Source organism: Malus sylvestris, chromosome 14 (genome assembly GCF_916048215.2).
Source record: "Malus sylvestris chromosome 14, drMalSylv7.2, whole genome shotgun sequence".
Lineage (NCBI taxonomy): Eukaryota > Viridiplantae > Streptophyta > Magnoliopsida > Rosales > Rosaceae > Malus > Malus sylvestris.
The window spans coordinates 21,630,925-21,648,234 of NC_062273.1; the positions used below are offsets into that span (position 1 = coordinate 21,630,925).

At 35.2% G+C, this 17,310-nt stretch overlaps 2 protein-coding genes across 2 annotated transcripts; one reads left to right on the forward strand and one right to left on the reverse strand.

The window, feature by feature from the left end:
* Positions 1 to 611: 611 nt before the first annotated feature.
* Positions 612 to 4,211, reverse strand: LOC126599113 (uncharacterized). The gene is made up of 4 exons (XM_050265457.1): positions 3,740 to 4,211; positions 3,134 to 3,687; positions 2,464 to 3,017; positions 612 to 738 (listed from the first exon to the last, which is right to left on the reverse strand). The coding sequence occupies exons 1-4, from the start codon at positions 4,209 to 4,211 to the stop codon at positions 612 to 614; spliced, it is 1,707 nt and encodes a 568-aa protein (XP_050121414.1).
* Positions 4,212 to 14,181: 9,970 nt separating this feature from the next.
* Positions 14,182 to 16,362, forward strand: LOC126600554 (probable receptor-like protein kinase At1g33260). The gene is made up of 2 exons (XM_050267137.1): positions 14,182 to 14,995; positions 15,542 to 16,362. The coding sequence occupies exons 1-2, from the start codon at positions 14,263 to 14,265 to the stop codon at positions 16,255 to 16,257; spliced, it is 1,449 nt and encodes a 482-aa protein (XP_050123094.1). The 5' UTR covers positions 14,182 to 14,262; the 3' UTR covers positions 16,258 to 16,362.
* Positions 16,363 to 17,310: the final 948 nt, after the last annotated feature.

Consider the following 17,310-nt stretch of genomic DNA (forward strand, 5'->3'; position numbering starts at 1 on the left):
GTGTTATTGTCCCTTGGCCTCAAAGCCTAGAAGTTGATCCATGTATATCTCCTCGTCTAGTTGGTAAAGTTCCAAATCTAGTTGAGCAACAATAGCTAAAATGAGGCAAATAGAGGCAAACCTCACCACAGGGGAGAATGTCTCTTCATAGTCTACACCTAATTGCTGAGTGCATCATTTCACCACAAGGCGTCCGCCTTGTGTTTGATTTTTAAAACCCACTTGTTTCCAATGGTTTTACGCTCAGGCAGAAGGTCAACTAACTCATAAACAGTATTTTTGTCCATGGAGCTCATCTCTTCCTCCATTGGAGTTATCCACTTTTCTTTGGCTATTGAAGACAACGCTTCTTTGTAAGAAGAAGGTTTGTCTTCCTCTAAAGGTATGCAAATGTAGGCATCCCTATCAACCTTAAAATGATGTTTGGGAATGTGGCCCCTCTTGCTTCTTCGAACTGTGTGACCTTGAATTTCAGAGGGTACGCTCCCATCATCGGGTGTATTCTCTTGAGTGTTTCTAGATACATTACTTCCAATGGATTGTGTACTCATACTCGGATCAAGTCATCCTACATCATATTCAACGACCATCATATTGGAAATTAATTCCCCTCATTCGCTTGAAGATGTTATAAGTTTTTCATCTTTCTCCAACTCATGGAAATCAAGGTTTTTGACAGTGTCGCCAAGTTTTAGGCAGTCATTCTCTACGAATTCGACATCACGCGAATCAAACCATCTAAATGTTCACCATACATCACATAATCTTTCGAGTTTTCACAATATCTTATAAAGATATGTTTATTTGCTGTAGGACCCACATTTCCAAACTTATGTGATTGATTATGAACAAATCCAACGCAACCCTAAGGACGCAAATTACCTAGATTGGGTTTTACATCATTCCAAAGTTCGTATGAGGTTGAGGGAAACATCTTTGAAGAAAACACGGTTAAGTATATACGTCGCAATCAATAATGCATCACCCTAGAAAGATATGGGGAGATTTGCCTGCGCCATCATAGACCTACCCATGTCTAATAAAGTTTTGTTTCTTCTTTCAGTAACACCATTTTGTTGTGGCGTGTAAGGAATAAAAAGTTATCTGCTTATCCCCTTACTTTCACAAAAAAACCTTAAATTGGTCAGACAAATACTCGCATCCACGATCAGTGCGAAGAGCTTTTACAGTCTTCCCTTTTTTATTCTCAACCTCAGCTATGAAACATTTAAAATAATCTAAAGCTTCATAGCGATGAGCAATCAAGTACACATAACCATATCGCGTGTAATCGTTAATCAAAGTCAGAAAATAAAAGGCGCCATGACGGGCCTTCACACTCATTGGTCCATAGATGTCAGAGTGGATTAACTCTAACGGTTGAGTAGCTCGAATAGCCTTTACAAAAGGCTTTCTAACTGCTTTGCCAACTAAACAAGGCTCACATACATGTAGATTTACATTAGTGAGTGACCTCAACAGGCATTCTCAAACTAATCTTGTCATTCTATCTTGACCTATATGCCCTAGTCTAGCATGCCATGCTTCAGAATTAACATGTTTAATAAATGTTACTAAACAAGTAGAATAACAAGAATCAATCAAATCCAAGCAAACAAAATCGTTCTTTATTGAACCATATCCAATTTCAACTTGATCCAAATAGATCACAAGTCTAGATGGGCTTAAGTAAAAACAATATCCTTCATATAAAAGTGCAGTAATTGAAAGTAAATTAAATTGCATTATAGGGGCATGTAAGACATTATGCAGAAGTAGTTGACACCCAATGCTTAGTTGTAGTCGATATGAACTAACTCCCAAAGCTTCTGTATGACTTCTTTCACCCACGTACACCCAATGTGACTTTGATGGAAAATGTTGATAATTTTCGAATCCTCTTTTATCTCACGTCACATGCTTAGTTGCTCTTGTGTCTACAATCCAATTGTCGGAAATGTGAGCAACATGTTTATGTGAACATACACAAACAATGGCATATTTAGGGTTAGGGATTACCTTTATATTCGGCTCAGTGAAATTACGAGTGAAGTGTCCCTTTTTTTTACAGTTAAAGCACGTTGACTTCAGTGGCGATGCCAGGAATTGACGGGGGGAGGGGTGAAGTTAAAAGATTGTAAGGTTCAAAAGAATAGCAACAACCAAATCCTTTTATATAATAAGGTCTTCCATAATTTATCAATACAAACACATTACAATTGTTGCCGGCGAGGTTTCATATCATAAAAACGTCGCATAATGGGCTCATTATCAATAAAAGCAAATTCATCTCTCTCAATGTAAACAAACATGCTATCACTCAACCATTGATCTCCCATTTTGTTACATAATGGTGTTTTCACAATCTTCATAGCAGAAAAAGCTCTCTCCACCGAAGCGGTTGCAACCGGTAACACCAAAGCCAATGTAAGAGGCTTATACACTAACATATAGCTTGCACACCTTCCGGTCTTCACCAACTCCTTTGCAAGATCACCAATTCCTCTCAATGATGAAAACTCACTATGCATCTTCATATTGTGAATGTAATTGTGAAGTTGAATGGGAAGATTTATGAGGTCCATATGATCAAAATCTTGAGGATAAAGTTGGGCTAGACGAACAATTTTTGCTTTGTCAAAAGATGCAAAATTATTCACCGGACTCAAACATGCCATACAAAGAAGCACTTCGGTGTTTACCTCATCAAAGCGATCATTCAATTCCTTTAATTGCGTATCAAGGACTTGAAAATAGAGATCCACACGATAGTAATGAAAGTTTGTGAATCTTAGAGCTTTACACCTTGATTTTCCGGGTATGAAATGCAAATCTTCCATGTTAGTAACAACAATATCATGTTTTTCACAAAACTTTTGTACATCATCAAGCAAGTCCCCAAAATCATCATCTCTCAAGGATTGTAGTCTTTGCTTGCATACTTTCACTAACGCCATCGCATTCACAATATCTTGATCTTTCTTTTGTAATACTTGTGATAACTCATTTGTAATTCCCTATATAAGTCTTATAAAAAAAAGGTGAAACAAAAAATCAAAAGTTTGTATGTCATGGAATAACTTGCTTTTCCGAAATTGTCTTGGTTGGTATCATCTTTAATCCATTTAAGCACCTCCACCACAGCTTCAAACATGACAATAATACTCACTATAGTACCATAATGTGAGTTCCAACGTGTATCACAAGGACACATGAGACTACTCTTTTGATTTAACCCTCTACCCATTTCAAGATCATCAACATCAAGAGCTTTCTTATTTTGTTCTAGTTGTTTCTCTCTGAATGCATCACGACACTTACACGATGATCCAATAGTATTGACCAAGATACTAGCATTGTTGAAGAAAATGACGACACCTTCAATTCCCTTTGCAACGGCTACAAGAGCTAGTTGAAGTTGGTGTGCAAAATAATGAACATAAAATGCTTGAGGATACTTGTTCAAAATCTTTGTTTTAAGGCCATTTAGTTCACCCTTCATATTACTAGCTCCATCATAGCCTTGTCCTCGTAACTTGGATATACTCAAATTTGTTGTAGCAAAGAATCTCTCAATAGCCTCTTCAAGCGAGCTACTAGTTGTAGAGGTGACATGTTGCACACCCAAAAACTTTTCAATTGCTTCTCCTTTTTTGTTCACATAACACAATACCACCGCCACTTGCTCTTTAGTTGAAGAATCACGTGATCCATCAACCAAAAGAGAAAAAAAATGCACCTTCCATATCTTTAGTGATTGCATCTATAGTTTCAATGGCACAAGCACGGACAAGATCTTTTTGAATATCGGAAGAAGTATACTTAAGATTATTGGGAGCATTCTCAAACACAAGTTTTCTAACTTGTTCATTATGCTTGGAAAGAAATTGCATAAGCTCCAAATAATTACCTCCATTGCTTGATTTGAACAATTCATCGTGGCCACGAAAAGGCAAACCTTGTCCCAACAACCATCTTGTACACTCAAGTGAGGCATTCAATAAAGTATGATAATTAATGCGAGCTTCATCGGTTTGCTTACTCACAAATGTTTCAATGTGTTGTTTTTGTGCCATCAAATCGCTAGCTTGTTGTATAACTTTATTATGAAGACTTCCAACACCTCCCTCATGGACTCGAAGATTTTGGGGTCCTTTCTTCCAATTTGTAAACCCTTTCTTAGTGAAGACATCACTTCCAGTGCTACCCATTTGATCGAAATCACATTTGAAGAGATAGCAATAACGGCAAAATGCATCATTTTTTGATATACAATACTCCAACCACTTAAACTTATTAAACAAACCGATGATAAAACATCTTTTGTCACTAACTTTTCTTGGCATGATGTGGTCTCTAGGTTGACAATGATCATTTTGGAGATAATGTCTACGAATTGCTTCACGATAATTAGGTGGATAATCAAGCATTCGACGTCTATGTCCAGGGTCTGCAGGAAGATTAGCCAATATTTCATCCAACTCAGTGGCCTCACTTTGTTGTGACCTACTAGGAATATTCGAATGAGGACTTCTTGGAATATTTGAAGGAGGAGGAGGACTACTCAGAATATTTGAAGGAGAAGGACTACCCAAAATGTTTGAAAGAGGATTTAAGCATTATTTCTTATAGTATCATTCCATTACGTAACTGTAAAAAAGAAAGAAAAAAAAAATTCTTAGACTCTTAATCCTAGAGTAGACTATACTATAGTATGCATAATAACCAATCCAACCAACAATTCAATTAATCAATACCAATAAGCATACAAATTATTCGATAAATAAAAATTCAATTCAACTAATCATATGAATAATTGTATACATAATACATTATGTAATAATTCAATTAATTAATCATTAATCGAGAATTCAAATTTTAATTTTTAGCCTAAAAAATAATTTCATAATTTCATATCAATAATCAATAACCATATTAGTGCATTTAGTGCTTTACTATATGATTCTATACCAATTAAACAAAATTCATTTTAAATAATTAATTAGGGTTAGGGATTATAAATTTAGGAATTAAAAAATTTACCTAAATAGTGGGTTTGAAAGGCTACCCTGTATACTGTAGATTGTAGTGGAGCTGGCGCAACAAAAAAGGCCAAACGGTGCTGCTGTGCTGATCAGTTCCTTCATTCCGTTCCATTTTCTGCTTTGAAAAGGGGAGCAGCGACTACTTTGCTACTACTCTGATTGGAGGAAGTAAAGGGCAAAATGACACAGAGAGATTGAATGAATGGGGGACACGCGGTCCCCCTATATGAAATTTTTTTTCTTCCGACTTATCAAAACGGCGCCGTTTCATTTTTTCATTTTTTTTACCTGGACCAAAACGACGTCTTTTTGGCCTAGTTGTTTAAAAAAAAATTAAGTCAGCTCTGCTGCCTACAGAGCAGAACCAACCAGATAGACCACCAAAGCAACAGAGCAGCAAAACCAGTGGGTTTTCTGGCATGGGAGGGGCAAAACCAGCGCTCCAGTCTTGTTTTTCTGGCGAAGGGAGTGGCAGCCGCCACTCCTCGCCCTCACGTGGCTTCGCCACTGGTTGACTTAGATTCGTCTTTCTTGCCACGTTTACCTCTCTGGGCCTTGATCTTATTAGAATTAGGAGCAAGCTTTGCATCCTTCTTCTCATACTTGGTCTTACCCTTTCCTTTGAACTGGTTACCCTTTTTGGACCCACCTTGAGTCAAAAAGGCAGTACTCTGGGTCGCCACTCGACGTTCACCTTCTAGTTTAACATGACGCGAAATGTCATGAAAGTTCTTAATCTGATCATTGTGCGTCATGATCTGTTTAAGGGCATCCCATGAGTCTAGGAGGGACCTAATCTGAGACGCCCCGATCTCGATGTCCAAGGGACATCGGGATGGCCACGTGCTGGCCGACACCTAAGGGTGACATAAGCCATTTAATGAATGCATATGCCAAAAACATGTGAAACATGCATATATGCAAAGTAATATTCAAATATAAGTTTTACAAAATACAATAATAATATTCAACTGCCAATAATGAATCTAATGATAATGCATGACATGTTCAGAGCATATAACTAATCTAGAGTACAAGCGGAAGGTAAAATAGAGAGGTGCTATTACAATAGATGTCAAAGCAGAGATGATGGCACAATATCATTGGTAGGGGCGTAACTTGGATTGTAAGCCTCGTGCCTATGTCCTAAGGGGGCGCAAAACAAACATGAGTGGACCAAGTTAATATATATATATATATATATATATATATATATATATATATATAAAATGCTGAAACATTTATTCAATAACGTACTAACCCCCAAAGTTTTATGAAAGCTAATAGCATAATATGTGATAGTTTTTCCGAAAACCCTAGCATGCTATAAAACCATTCATAAAACATATATCGTATATAGTGTGCTAAATAGTGGTATCAGTATCGCCCAAAGGCACATAGAACTCTTCATTCGTCTGAAGGCTTTCCTACAGAAATTCTTCAAATATCAATCACCCATAGGCTCCTATAGCACCCACCCAAAGGCATATAAGTATCTATCGCCCGTAGGCTCCTACAACACCCACCCGAAGGCATATGTAAGTATCACCGTCCGTAGGCTCCTACAGGAACTGCCTGAAGGCATATATGTGACCACTAGATAAGCACAAAAATCATTGAATATAACCTTTCCAACATAAACATATATCTCAAAAACATCTTCATAGCATATAGTCATCCATAATATATACCACAAAGAAGTGTAAAAACATGTTCCTAAATAGTATATAGTCATCCATCATATATACTACAAAGAACATAAATTCGATAAAGTATGGTATTCCAAAATATTCTCAGTAAGCATGATAATCATATAATGTAAATCCAATTTACTTATAAAAAGTTTCATAAAATGTAACCATTAAATCATGCTTTTCATGTATGTATTTCTACTATTAAAACATGCATTTTAGAAGGGGTCCACTCATAGATACTCCGTCGTCGAAGAGCCATACGAAAAAGGAAAAACGGAATGGCTGCTAATAATCACACTTAAGCACATAAAAGGTACAATTAATAAAACTCTACTCAAATGAATGAATTTTGAAAAACAGACGTAAAAAACGATCTAGGACGTCGAAATTAGCCTAGGAAAGGTCACGATCGAAACCCTCAAAAGTCAACAAAAAGTCAACGTTGACGGGTCAAAGTCAATGGTCAAACATTGATCGAAAGTCAACGGTTAACGTCTCTGGGTCAACTGAGTCAACTGGGTCGGGTCAACGGGCCTTTGGTTCGATTCGGTGTTGGGTCGGTTCCATGGCATATTCATATGTATATATATCTCATGCTTTCAAGGTTTTCATACATGGCATATTCATATGTATCTCATGCTTTCATGCGAGGAGTGTGTGAATGGCTCTGATACCACTATTGGAAGACTATAAATAAATTTGAAAGGACGTGTGTAACTTTTATACGGAAACTTGAATCTCAACAAGCTCCTACAAACACGAACAACTGCTCTGACCCTCCGTGCACATCTAGAACCTCGTAGGTCATCGGGTTGACTACGGTATGTCGAGTTGCCCCCTAGTTTTCGCCTCTTAAGACCTAAAGCCGAAAGTGATAGCTCTAAAGACCTAACTAGAATATTTGAACTGTGGAAAAACTTGTGTTTCTTATTTTTTCTCCCTTCTCCAAAGCCTCCTTGTATAGTCATTGGGAAGAGTGTACAAAGACTGAAAAGCCCATGAAAATCCCAAGTATATTTTAATATGAATATCTCTTGATTTTCATCTAATTATCACATAGATAATTAGGAGGTTAATATCCTCATGTGGGTGGAATATCCTTTGATATCTATTTATCCCACAAGATAAATCCTACATAATGCATATGGAGGGGTTTCTAATCCCCTCCAGATAACATTTATGGTCCACTCCTTCATAACTTGTCATTAATCTCTTTATAACTTGCCTTTAAATTATAATTTTTTTTTTTTACCAAACGATATCTACACTAAGGGGTTCAAGAATGGGTTAAGTCTCACAATGGATTAGCAATCAACCATAAATTTTTTATGTCTCGGTCCTTTCTTTGTTTTGAAAAAGAACTTCGGCAACTTAAAATTTAATAAATTATGGGTTGTTTGATAACCATATTGTTTTTTTATTGTTTATTTTGTTTTGTTTTTGGTTTTTAGTTTTTTTTTAACTGAAAACAAGTTTGGTAACTATTTTCAGTTTTAAAAAAAAAAAAAAACTAAAAACTAAAAACCAAATTGTCAAAACTCAAGAAAGTAGTTTTCACTTTTTAGTTTCAAGTTAAAAAAAATAAAAAAAAATAAACTGAAAGTAGTTACCAAAAGGGTTTTCAGTTTTTAAAAAAGTGAAAACAAAAATTGAAATACTAATAGTTACCAAACGGCTCATTTGGGTTTTAGTTTTCAGTTTTCATTTTCATTTTTTTAAACTAAAAACCAAATAGTCTCCAATTTAATAAATAAATAAATAATTAAAAACAAGATAATTATTAAACAGACCCTTAGACTTGTACAATTCATTTCATCTACGTATTGATAATCTTATCTCATTGTCTTAATAAATAAATAAAAGTAAATTATTTATCTAAGTATTCATGTCCCCCTCCTCTAACAATCAAGGAATGGGGTGGGAAGTTGCTTTAGTTCGTGGTTACGTGATCACCATCAAACCCTAAAATTTATAATATAACATGCTTAAGAGGATTAGGAAACATATGACATAAACACTAAATAAATATATCACAACCTCTAACTATCACAAGACAAAATGTCTGCATACTTTCATAAATATATTGGTGTCGGGATGTAACCGATAGCTACACATCATGAAAACGACGCCGTGCCTGCAGCATCATGTAATTTAAACCCAAAAATAATTAGTCCGACTAATTGTGATTTTTGTGTACCAGGTTCATCTAATTAGCAAATCGGAATGGACGTGAAGAAAAAAATAATAATAATGCAGTTGGTACGTATTTAATTTCTGCACGGGTCATCTGATAATATAATTAATAGTAGCAATGTTTTGAAGAAGATTTCCAAGAAGAAGAAAATTTTCTTTATGATCGGAACACAAGTGGTAAACTACTTATTTTTATATAAGTAGTGAGAAATTTTATTTTTTAAATTATTAATTTTTTAACACACACATCCTACCATTTATAGTGACATGTGATGTACCATTTCGTGTTTCGTTCACATTAAAAAAAATATCTTTCCAAGAAGAGCCGAGTCACCAATGAGTATGCACTGGTTGTAGGCCACATTCAATTAAAAATATAAAATATAGAAGGAAGTGGAAAAAGGGTTGCGAGGATTAAGTTCGACGGCATGAGCAATCGAACGTGTGAATCATACCAAAAGTTGTCACGCATGTGTGAAAGACTGTTTATCATCGATGATATGTAAATTAAGTTAGACCGTATGAGCAACTAACTAACTTTAACACAACTCATAGGGCATAAGCATATTTGGTGCGTGGTTGAATGTTTGACTCATATCAAACAAACATGATCAACTGTTTCTGAAATTTATACACGTACGTATGTCTGGTTGTACATCGTTGATAATGTATATTTAGGTTAATGCATGGTCGCCTGTGTCTAGCACAAGAAATTCTCTAACACACTTACTTTAATTTTAATAGTGTCACCCTCCAACAAACAATTACCACCCTTAAAAAAATATACTATCCATCCTATAAAAAATTGTTACATGTTAAATGCTAAGGAAACTTTTTTTAAATGAAACTTTTAATGAACTCTATGTCACCTTACAATTTAAAAACATTAGGAAAACTAACGAAAAGTAAAAAAAAAAAAAAAAAAAAAATTTAGTTTTAATGAAAATGACAAATAAATGTGTAGTGAATAGTATCAGAAAAAAGGTAAAAATGTGGCTTTTCGTTAAAAATGAACAGTATCGGGAGGGTTTTATTAAAACTCCCTTTAACATTAGTTATTATGCCAATACTATAAAACATCGTGTAAAAAACATGAGATAACAAAAAATCCAATCTTAAAGAAAATCTCCTTTAACTTTTCTCTTGTTACATATGAATAAGTGACACAGGACAGATGCTAGTGAACACACAAACAAGTAAACATCTATTTATCGTTCTTTCGCTTACAAAATGCGGTGGATGATGTGCCACAAGAATGTCAAATACTCTTGGCTTTACGTTATTGGGTTCATGCTATTTTCTTATGAGAAATAAGTCCCCACTTGTTATGGTTGATTCATATTGACTAAATTATTCAAATTTCGCTGTAATTATCATTCAATAACTTTATTCAGCCTGCAACGTGTATGAATAATTGAAAAGAAAAAAAAAACACGTGACATTATTTGTTTTTTTTAATGTGATAATTAATTTAAATTATACCCTAACTTTTGAAACAATTTGAAGATAATCCATGATGAAGCTACTTTTTACCTAATGTGATATAAAAGTTTGTTTTGATTTAATTTTGTATTAGTGTGTGTTTTATCTTATTTTCCTAGACCTTTTGATCCTAGACCTTAATAATTAGTGAAAGCAAAGTTGTATATGATGACAAGTTATCTATTTGAGAAATGATGAAGAACTCTCAAAGTGAGGTTTTTTATAGACTCTCTATTACCTCATGTTTTTTATATAATGTTTTATAATGTTGGCACATGAATTGACGTCCAACTGTAACAAAGAGTCCATGAAGAGTCTTCCTGTTGATATGAAAAGAAAAGAAACGACCAGAAATTGAAACGGTGTGTAAAAGGGAAAAAAATGTATGTGGATCATATCACTCAATATAAATACATGCAACTAATAAATTTGAAGACATTTTACAGATAATAAAATAAGAGTATTATTATTCTCATCCCAGTGTTATATCTCTCCACCCACTTTTTAATTAAATTTTTAATTACAAGTTTGTCCATTTGTAAAATAACCAATAAAAACCTTAAAAGATATATAATAATAATAATAATATATAAGCCGAATTTGCAAAAAATACATAAAAGATGAACATAGAAGAATTTTGGACCGGAATAGTGTAGATGCCATTTCTAATTAAAGAGCATAGTTTGAAATATAGATAATATCGACGAAATATCGAGGATATTTCGGAACACATCCATGGACATATCGTACAAATATCGACAATATCGACGATAATATCGGAAAATATCGATGTCGATAATTTCGATGACACTTCAGCAATATTTTGTCAAAATATAGGTGTAATATCGTTAAAATATCAAAAATATTGAAAATATCGATGTAAAGGAAGGAAAAAAAAAGAAAAAAAAAAGAAAAAAAGGGGAGATATCGACAATATTGACGATAATATCAGAAAATATCGATGTCGATAATTTCGATGACACTTCAGCAATATTTTGTCAAAATATAGGTGTAATATCGTTAAAATATCAAAAATATTGAAAATATCGATGTAAAGGAAGGAAAAAAAAAGAAAAAAAAAAGAAAAAAAGGGGAAAAAAACACAAAGGGGATTTGAACCCTCCCATTTTACTCATCCAACACCGTAACCACCATATATCACTTATGTTTTAGTGATAATATGCTAAAATATTTATATTTATATAAGTGGCATGTTAACAATTACATGCAAAACTATTTTGGGATTTATCATTTGATGAATACTCTTCACAATAAACTTACTCTACACATAGAGATGATGAAGATAGTGAAAATTTTGAACCTCATATGAACTTTATGTGGTACTAAATCACTCATATATCTTACCATGCAATGTATAAAGTGTAAAATATTGTAGTAAATCATTATATATAAATGATTATGGTGTGTTTAATCTTTTTTTCATTAATTACTACATATTTTCTACACTCACAGTGTTTGCCAGTTCGCTGTATAATCAACTGAAATCAGTTAAATCCATCATGTAATGCATTTCCTTCTAATATTTTTTATAAACTAATAGATAATTGACTAAATAAACATTCTCCAAAGTTTCAATAAAAATTTCTAAGTTTTTCTTACAGTTTCCTTGGTTTTTATTCAATTTTTATCGATATCGATAATATCTCGATATTTCCATCGAAATTTCCATGTTTTTGGACTACCGATATTTCCGATATCATCGATATTTTATACCATGTTAAAGAGTCAGAAGCTAGCAATTGATGATAATTGGATATTGATAGTCATTATTAGAGTGCATAATTACACAGCCAAAGAGCATTTGACGAGTCATTCATTTGCTAGTTGATTTGTTTGAGAAATAGCATTTCAATTTTTTAAACATAGTAGTGGTTGGGGAAATAGAATATTAGAGGTTATTTTAAAAATAATAGTTGATGACAAAATAACATTTCAAATTTTTAGCTTTTTATGGTGAGTGAGATGATAATGTGCATGACAAAATAGAACACTGGAGTCTTATAGCTCTCTAAAATAAAATTATGGAAAGAGATCATGTTCGGATCCCTTTCTCTTAATCCACGAAGTTTGGAGATCTGGATTGTTGAAATTTGATCCAACGGTTAAAGTTATTATAACTTTTAAATTGAATCACTGTTTGTAGTTGTTGAATTACATTTCAACAATCTGAATTCTTGGACTTGATGGATTAGAAGGAAAGGTCCAAAGAGGATCCCTCTCCTAAAATTATAGTTTTTTTTGGTGAATTAAATGAGAGTATTCGGGTAGTTGGAATTAAATGATGGCTTTGAAATGTGCAAAATGACTAGGATGACATAAAGCCTTCGCAAAACAATACCTTGTGCACACGGCAAGGGAACTGGCAAGTAACAATCGTACTATTTTGACTGGACCACATTATTAAATTCTGATAAGAAAAGAAAAGAAACGACTATAGAAGGTGTGCTATCCACGTACCTTATTTTACTTTTCACACATTTTTTGTTAATTTCTGTTCGTTGATCTTCTTCAATTCATCTGATTCGACGGCCGAAAATTAGAAGGGTGTGTGAGAAATAAAAAAAAGAGTGTGTGGATATCATACCCCTTCAACAATATTGCTAACAATAATTGGATTTAAAAAAAAAAAATTCAAACATCATCATAGGATGGTTCAGTAGTTGGAAATGAATTCTAAACCCGTATTTCACACGACATGTCCATGTTCGATTCTTAATGTTAATGAATCACACGATAGTAGTCAATGAGAGATTGAAATGCTTTTGTGAGTCGCACGATGGTGGATAGGAAGGCTAAAATGCCTCTATGAGTCGCACGATGTTAGCCAGAAAGAAATTGAAATGCCTCTATGAGTCTTTACCTATCTCTGAAACGGTAGACTGTCATGGTGAAACCATCAACTTATCCAATTTTTTTTCTCCTTTTTAAAAAAGAAAAAAATTCAAACACTTTGTGCGTACAAGTGACAAATTCCACATCGTTTTTACAACTTACTATTCTTACTTTATTTTTTTAGTTTAACATAATTCATATCCTAAGTACGCTAGTTGTATTGTTAGTTCATTGTGAAACTGAACTGGCTCTCCCACTCATTCAGGGTGGCTCTCCCACTCATTCAGGGTAGATATTATCCTTTATTCAAAATAAACAATCCGCAGGTCATATAGCTGTCAAGAAGTAATGTCTTTGAATAACAGAGGTGATAAATTATCTTTCAATCACTGTCTAAATATTAAATTGAGAGAAGGAAGAGGGGTTTAAACTCAGGATGCAAAGTTAAACAGGAATATTTTATAGATCAGGCAATTCATCACTTGTTAAATAATTTTTTCTTCGGCCAATAGTTTAGATGAAATTTGGCCAGAAAAAAAAAATCCTATTGTAGTTATCTAAATGTTGTTGGTAAGGAAATGGGAAAATTAGGAGAGATTTTTAGTGTGTTTTGAACACGACTTTGTACATTAAGTGTAATAATACAATTTATTAAAAACTAAAAATGAAAATTCAATTAATTATATTATGACACTTACTGTACCGGGTTATTTTCTCAACCCATTAAAATATAAGAAAACTAATGATAAGGAGAAAATATAAGGTAAATTAAATAGTACCAGGTTTGACCTTTTAATGTAAAAATATGATTTTTTGTTAAAGTGAACAGTATTACGGGCTTTTCATTAAAACCCTCTTAAAATATTTCTGTTGCTTTTCAATTTATGAAATCAATAAATAAAAAAAGACTAAGATCTTGATTTTGATTGGTGCGAGATCTAAATACACGCTCTTTTTCCTTTTTCTTTTTCAATTCCATATGTGGGAAAGTAGGAATGAAGCTTGCCCATTTGTTTCTTTTATGTCTAGATCGAGATCACCCCTGTCAGATTGTGCCTCCTTCCATGGCCAAATCTCACCTCAAAGAAGAAGATGAAGTTGTTACCGAAAGACCACACGCTTACAGTTTTGTCTGCTGTTACTCCTACTTCTTCACCTCCATACTTTTGTTTTCCTCACTCTCTACTTTCTCCGAGGCTTCTCGCTCCATCCCAACCACCACCACCACCCTCCTTTCTCTCTCCTTCTCTTCCTCTCTGTCCTCCACCAACCCACCGTCAACCTCCCCTTTAAAACCATCTTCCCACGTTGACACTTCCAAAACCCTCATCACATCTCTCACAATCTCCGCCGCCGCTGCCTTCCTCATTGTTTCAGTCATGGTGGTAATCAGATGCTTCGGATTCAGATCAAAACGCAAGCAAAATCGAATCGATGTCGAAAAGGAGGACCATAATGAAGAAAGTGGGGAGTTCAGCGTGAAGAAATTAAGGTGGGATTGGATAGAGAGATCTACTGATGGCTTCTCCAAGGTGATTGGAACTGGAGGGTTCAGCAATGTGTACTTGGCGCGAAACCCGGACCCTAATTCCGGTGATAGGTTCTGTGCGATTAAGGTCCACAACGGCAGCGAGCGGCTGAGCCGGGTTTTTAAGCAAGAACTCGATATTCTCCTCCGCCTTGAGCACCACCACATCGTCAAGCTTCTTGGCTACTCCGACAACCAAGGTCAGTCCATAAATTAAGGACATGTTTAGGATTGTGCTTAACATGGTTCTTGATAGTCAAACTTGTTTCCGACCGTATTCCACTAAAAAAAAACAAAATAAACAAAATAAAGTTTCTGACTTGTAAAAACATTTTATGAAGAAGCACGTATCAGATGCTCCGATGCTCCTCATAAACCATGAATTGTATTTTCATTAAGCAGTTGGTTTTTAATAAAATTTCAACGTGTTTATAATAAATTACTCCCAGCAAAATTGCTTAGAAGTGAGAATGTTTTCTAGAGAAGCAATCTCAGAGTCACTTTGCTAAAATGTGTAATTTTTATTAAAAATCTTAGTGATTACTTCTTGAGAAAACTTGCTTGTTAAAGAAGCATCTAGTGTTTCTGCCACTCAGCAACACTTAAACTTTTTTGTGTCAGATGTAGTTGGGTCGTAGTAGAGTACAATTTTCTTGATATTAATTTGTGATTTATTCTTATTTTCTTTGTGGGTTCAGTCCAATTTATTCAAATAATAATGTTTTGTATTTTGTTATGTGAAACAGAGGAGGGTGCTCTGGTTTTCGAGTACGTCGCCTACGGAAATCTCCAAGAGAAGCTCCACGGCGGAGACGCCACCCCAGCGATGCCGTGGAAGAACCGAATGGCAATCGCCTTCCAAATCGCACAAGCATTAGAATACCTCCACGAGAAATGCGCCCTCCAAATCGTTCACATGGACATCAAAGCCTCAAATATCTTGCTCGACGAAAATCTCAACTGCAAGCTCTGCGATTTCGGGTCGGCGAAGATGGGGTTTTCCTCGACGGTCCAACCGCCGTCGTCGATGAGAAATCACGTCTTGACGATGATGGGCTCGCCGGGTTACACCGACCCGCACTATCTCCGAACAGGAATCGCTTCGAAGAAAAACGACGTATACAGCTTCGGCGTTTTGATCTTGGAGCTCGTGACCGGAATGGAGGCATTTTGCTCCGAAAAAGGGCAGTTCTTGACGACGTTGGTGGGGCCCAGGTTGAGGTACGGCGGTTGTGACGCAGCGGAGGTGGCCGAGTTGGTGGACCCGCGGTTGGGCGCGGCGGGGTTTGACGTCGAAGAGGCCAAGACCATGCTTGGTATTTCAGCAATGTGCTTGCGTCAGTCACCGACACCGAGGCCTTCGGCTACTCAAGTATTGGAGACCTTTCGGGACAAAGTTTCGTCTGTTTCGTTACTACAGTCAGCGTCTGATGACATGACAAAGAAATCGTATGCTTGCTAGTTGATTGCTTGATTGATCTCAGCCGTTGATTTGGACGACCTTGGTGAATTGATTGTATAGAAGAGATGTAAAAGAATGCTGGTTTAATAATGATTTTGATGTAAATTTGTACTGTGTCAAAAAGTTTTAGCAACAAAAGAGGAAATTACACACAAAATAACAAGTAACCATATTCAAAACATCTTCATCAAAACTCTACAAATCCTCGATAACTTGTTCAATGATTCGTAATTGGAATGACAGGAATTAAATTAGGAGAATTGAAATGAACAAGGGTTGGAAGGTGCTGGAGTCAAAATCATATTCTAGTTGAAGTTGTATACTCTTTTGTTTGAAATCAGAATAAAAATGCTACTGATTTGTAGAACAAAGTGTCACTTAGGGTGCGTTTGGTACGTGGGACGGGACGGGACGGAACGGGACGAGGCGTTCCGTCCCGCGTTTGGTGCGCCAAAAATGGGTGGAACGGGCTGTTCCACAGGACAGATTTTGGGTGTTTTTGCGTTCCACCTCCCCCTTGGAACGGGTTTGTTCCACGTCTGTGGAACACAATGTTACAATTGTTGGATTTACTTCTATTCGAAAGCGTCAGCTTTGTGTGCCAAAAAAATAATTGTAAAATTATATGAGCAACATTCATGTGACGTCCAGTGTGAGCAACATCCAGCCTCCACAAGATTATACACTATCTCATTATCTTTAAAGTTCACGTGTTTATATTCTCGAAAATCACTTTATAATTTGCATTTTCACTTTCCATTAAATTAAAAATCATTGTGTCATAAAATTTGAATTTAAGACCACGTTATCGATTTCGAATTTTAGGCCATGATAACTCTCAACTCATAGAATATTGAGTGACCAATTTTTTTTTCTATAACATAAAAGGGATTGAGATGCATGAAAACAAAAAATTGCAAAAAATTGTTTAAGCCTTAAATAACAGTTTGGGTTGAGAATGGGTTAATCCAAACTGGAAAATTACAATCCTCAGCCCAATAAAGATCCTTTAGGCCACTGGGCTTTTAGCCCAATAAAGGGTTGATTCGATCA

What these genes read in the sequence shown, in the direction of transcription:
- LOC126599113 (XM_050265457.1), bottom strand. Translation starts at nt 4,211, where the DNA reads ATGGGTAGCACTGGAAGTGATGTCTTCACTAAGAAAGGGTTTACAAAT. An exon ending in AATCACTAAAGATATGGAAG is followed by an intron (nt 3,688 to 3,739) that starts GTGCATTTTTTT and finishes CTTCAACTAAAG; the next exon opens with AGCAAGTGGCGGTGGTATTG. An exon ending in GAGTTGGTGAAGACCGGAAG is followed by an intron (nt 739 to 2,463) that starts GTGTGCAAGCTA and finishes GTGAACATTTAG; the next exon opens with ATGGTTTGATTCGCGTGATG.
- LOC126600554 (XM_050267137.1), top strand. Translation starts at nt 14,263, where the DNA reads ATGAAGCTTGCCCATTTGTTTCTTTTATGTCTAGATCGAGATCACCCC. An exon ending in TGGCTACTCCGACAACCAAG is followed by an intron (nt 14,996 to 15,541) that starts GTCAGTCCATAA and finishes TATGTGAAACAG; the next exon opens with AGGAGGGTGCTCTGGTTTTC.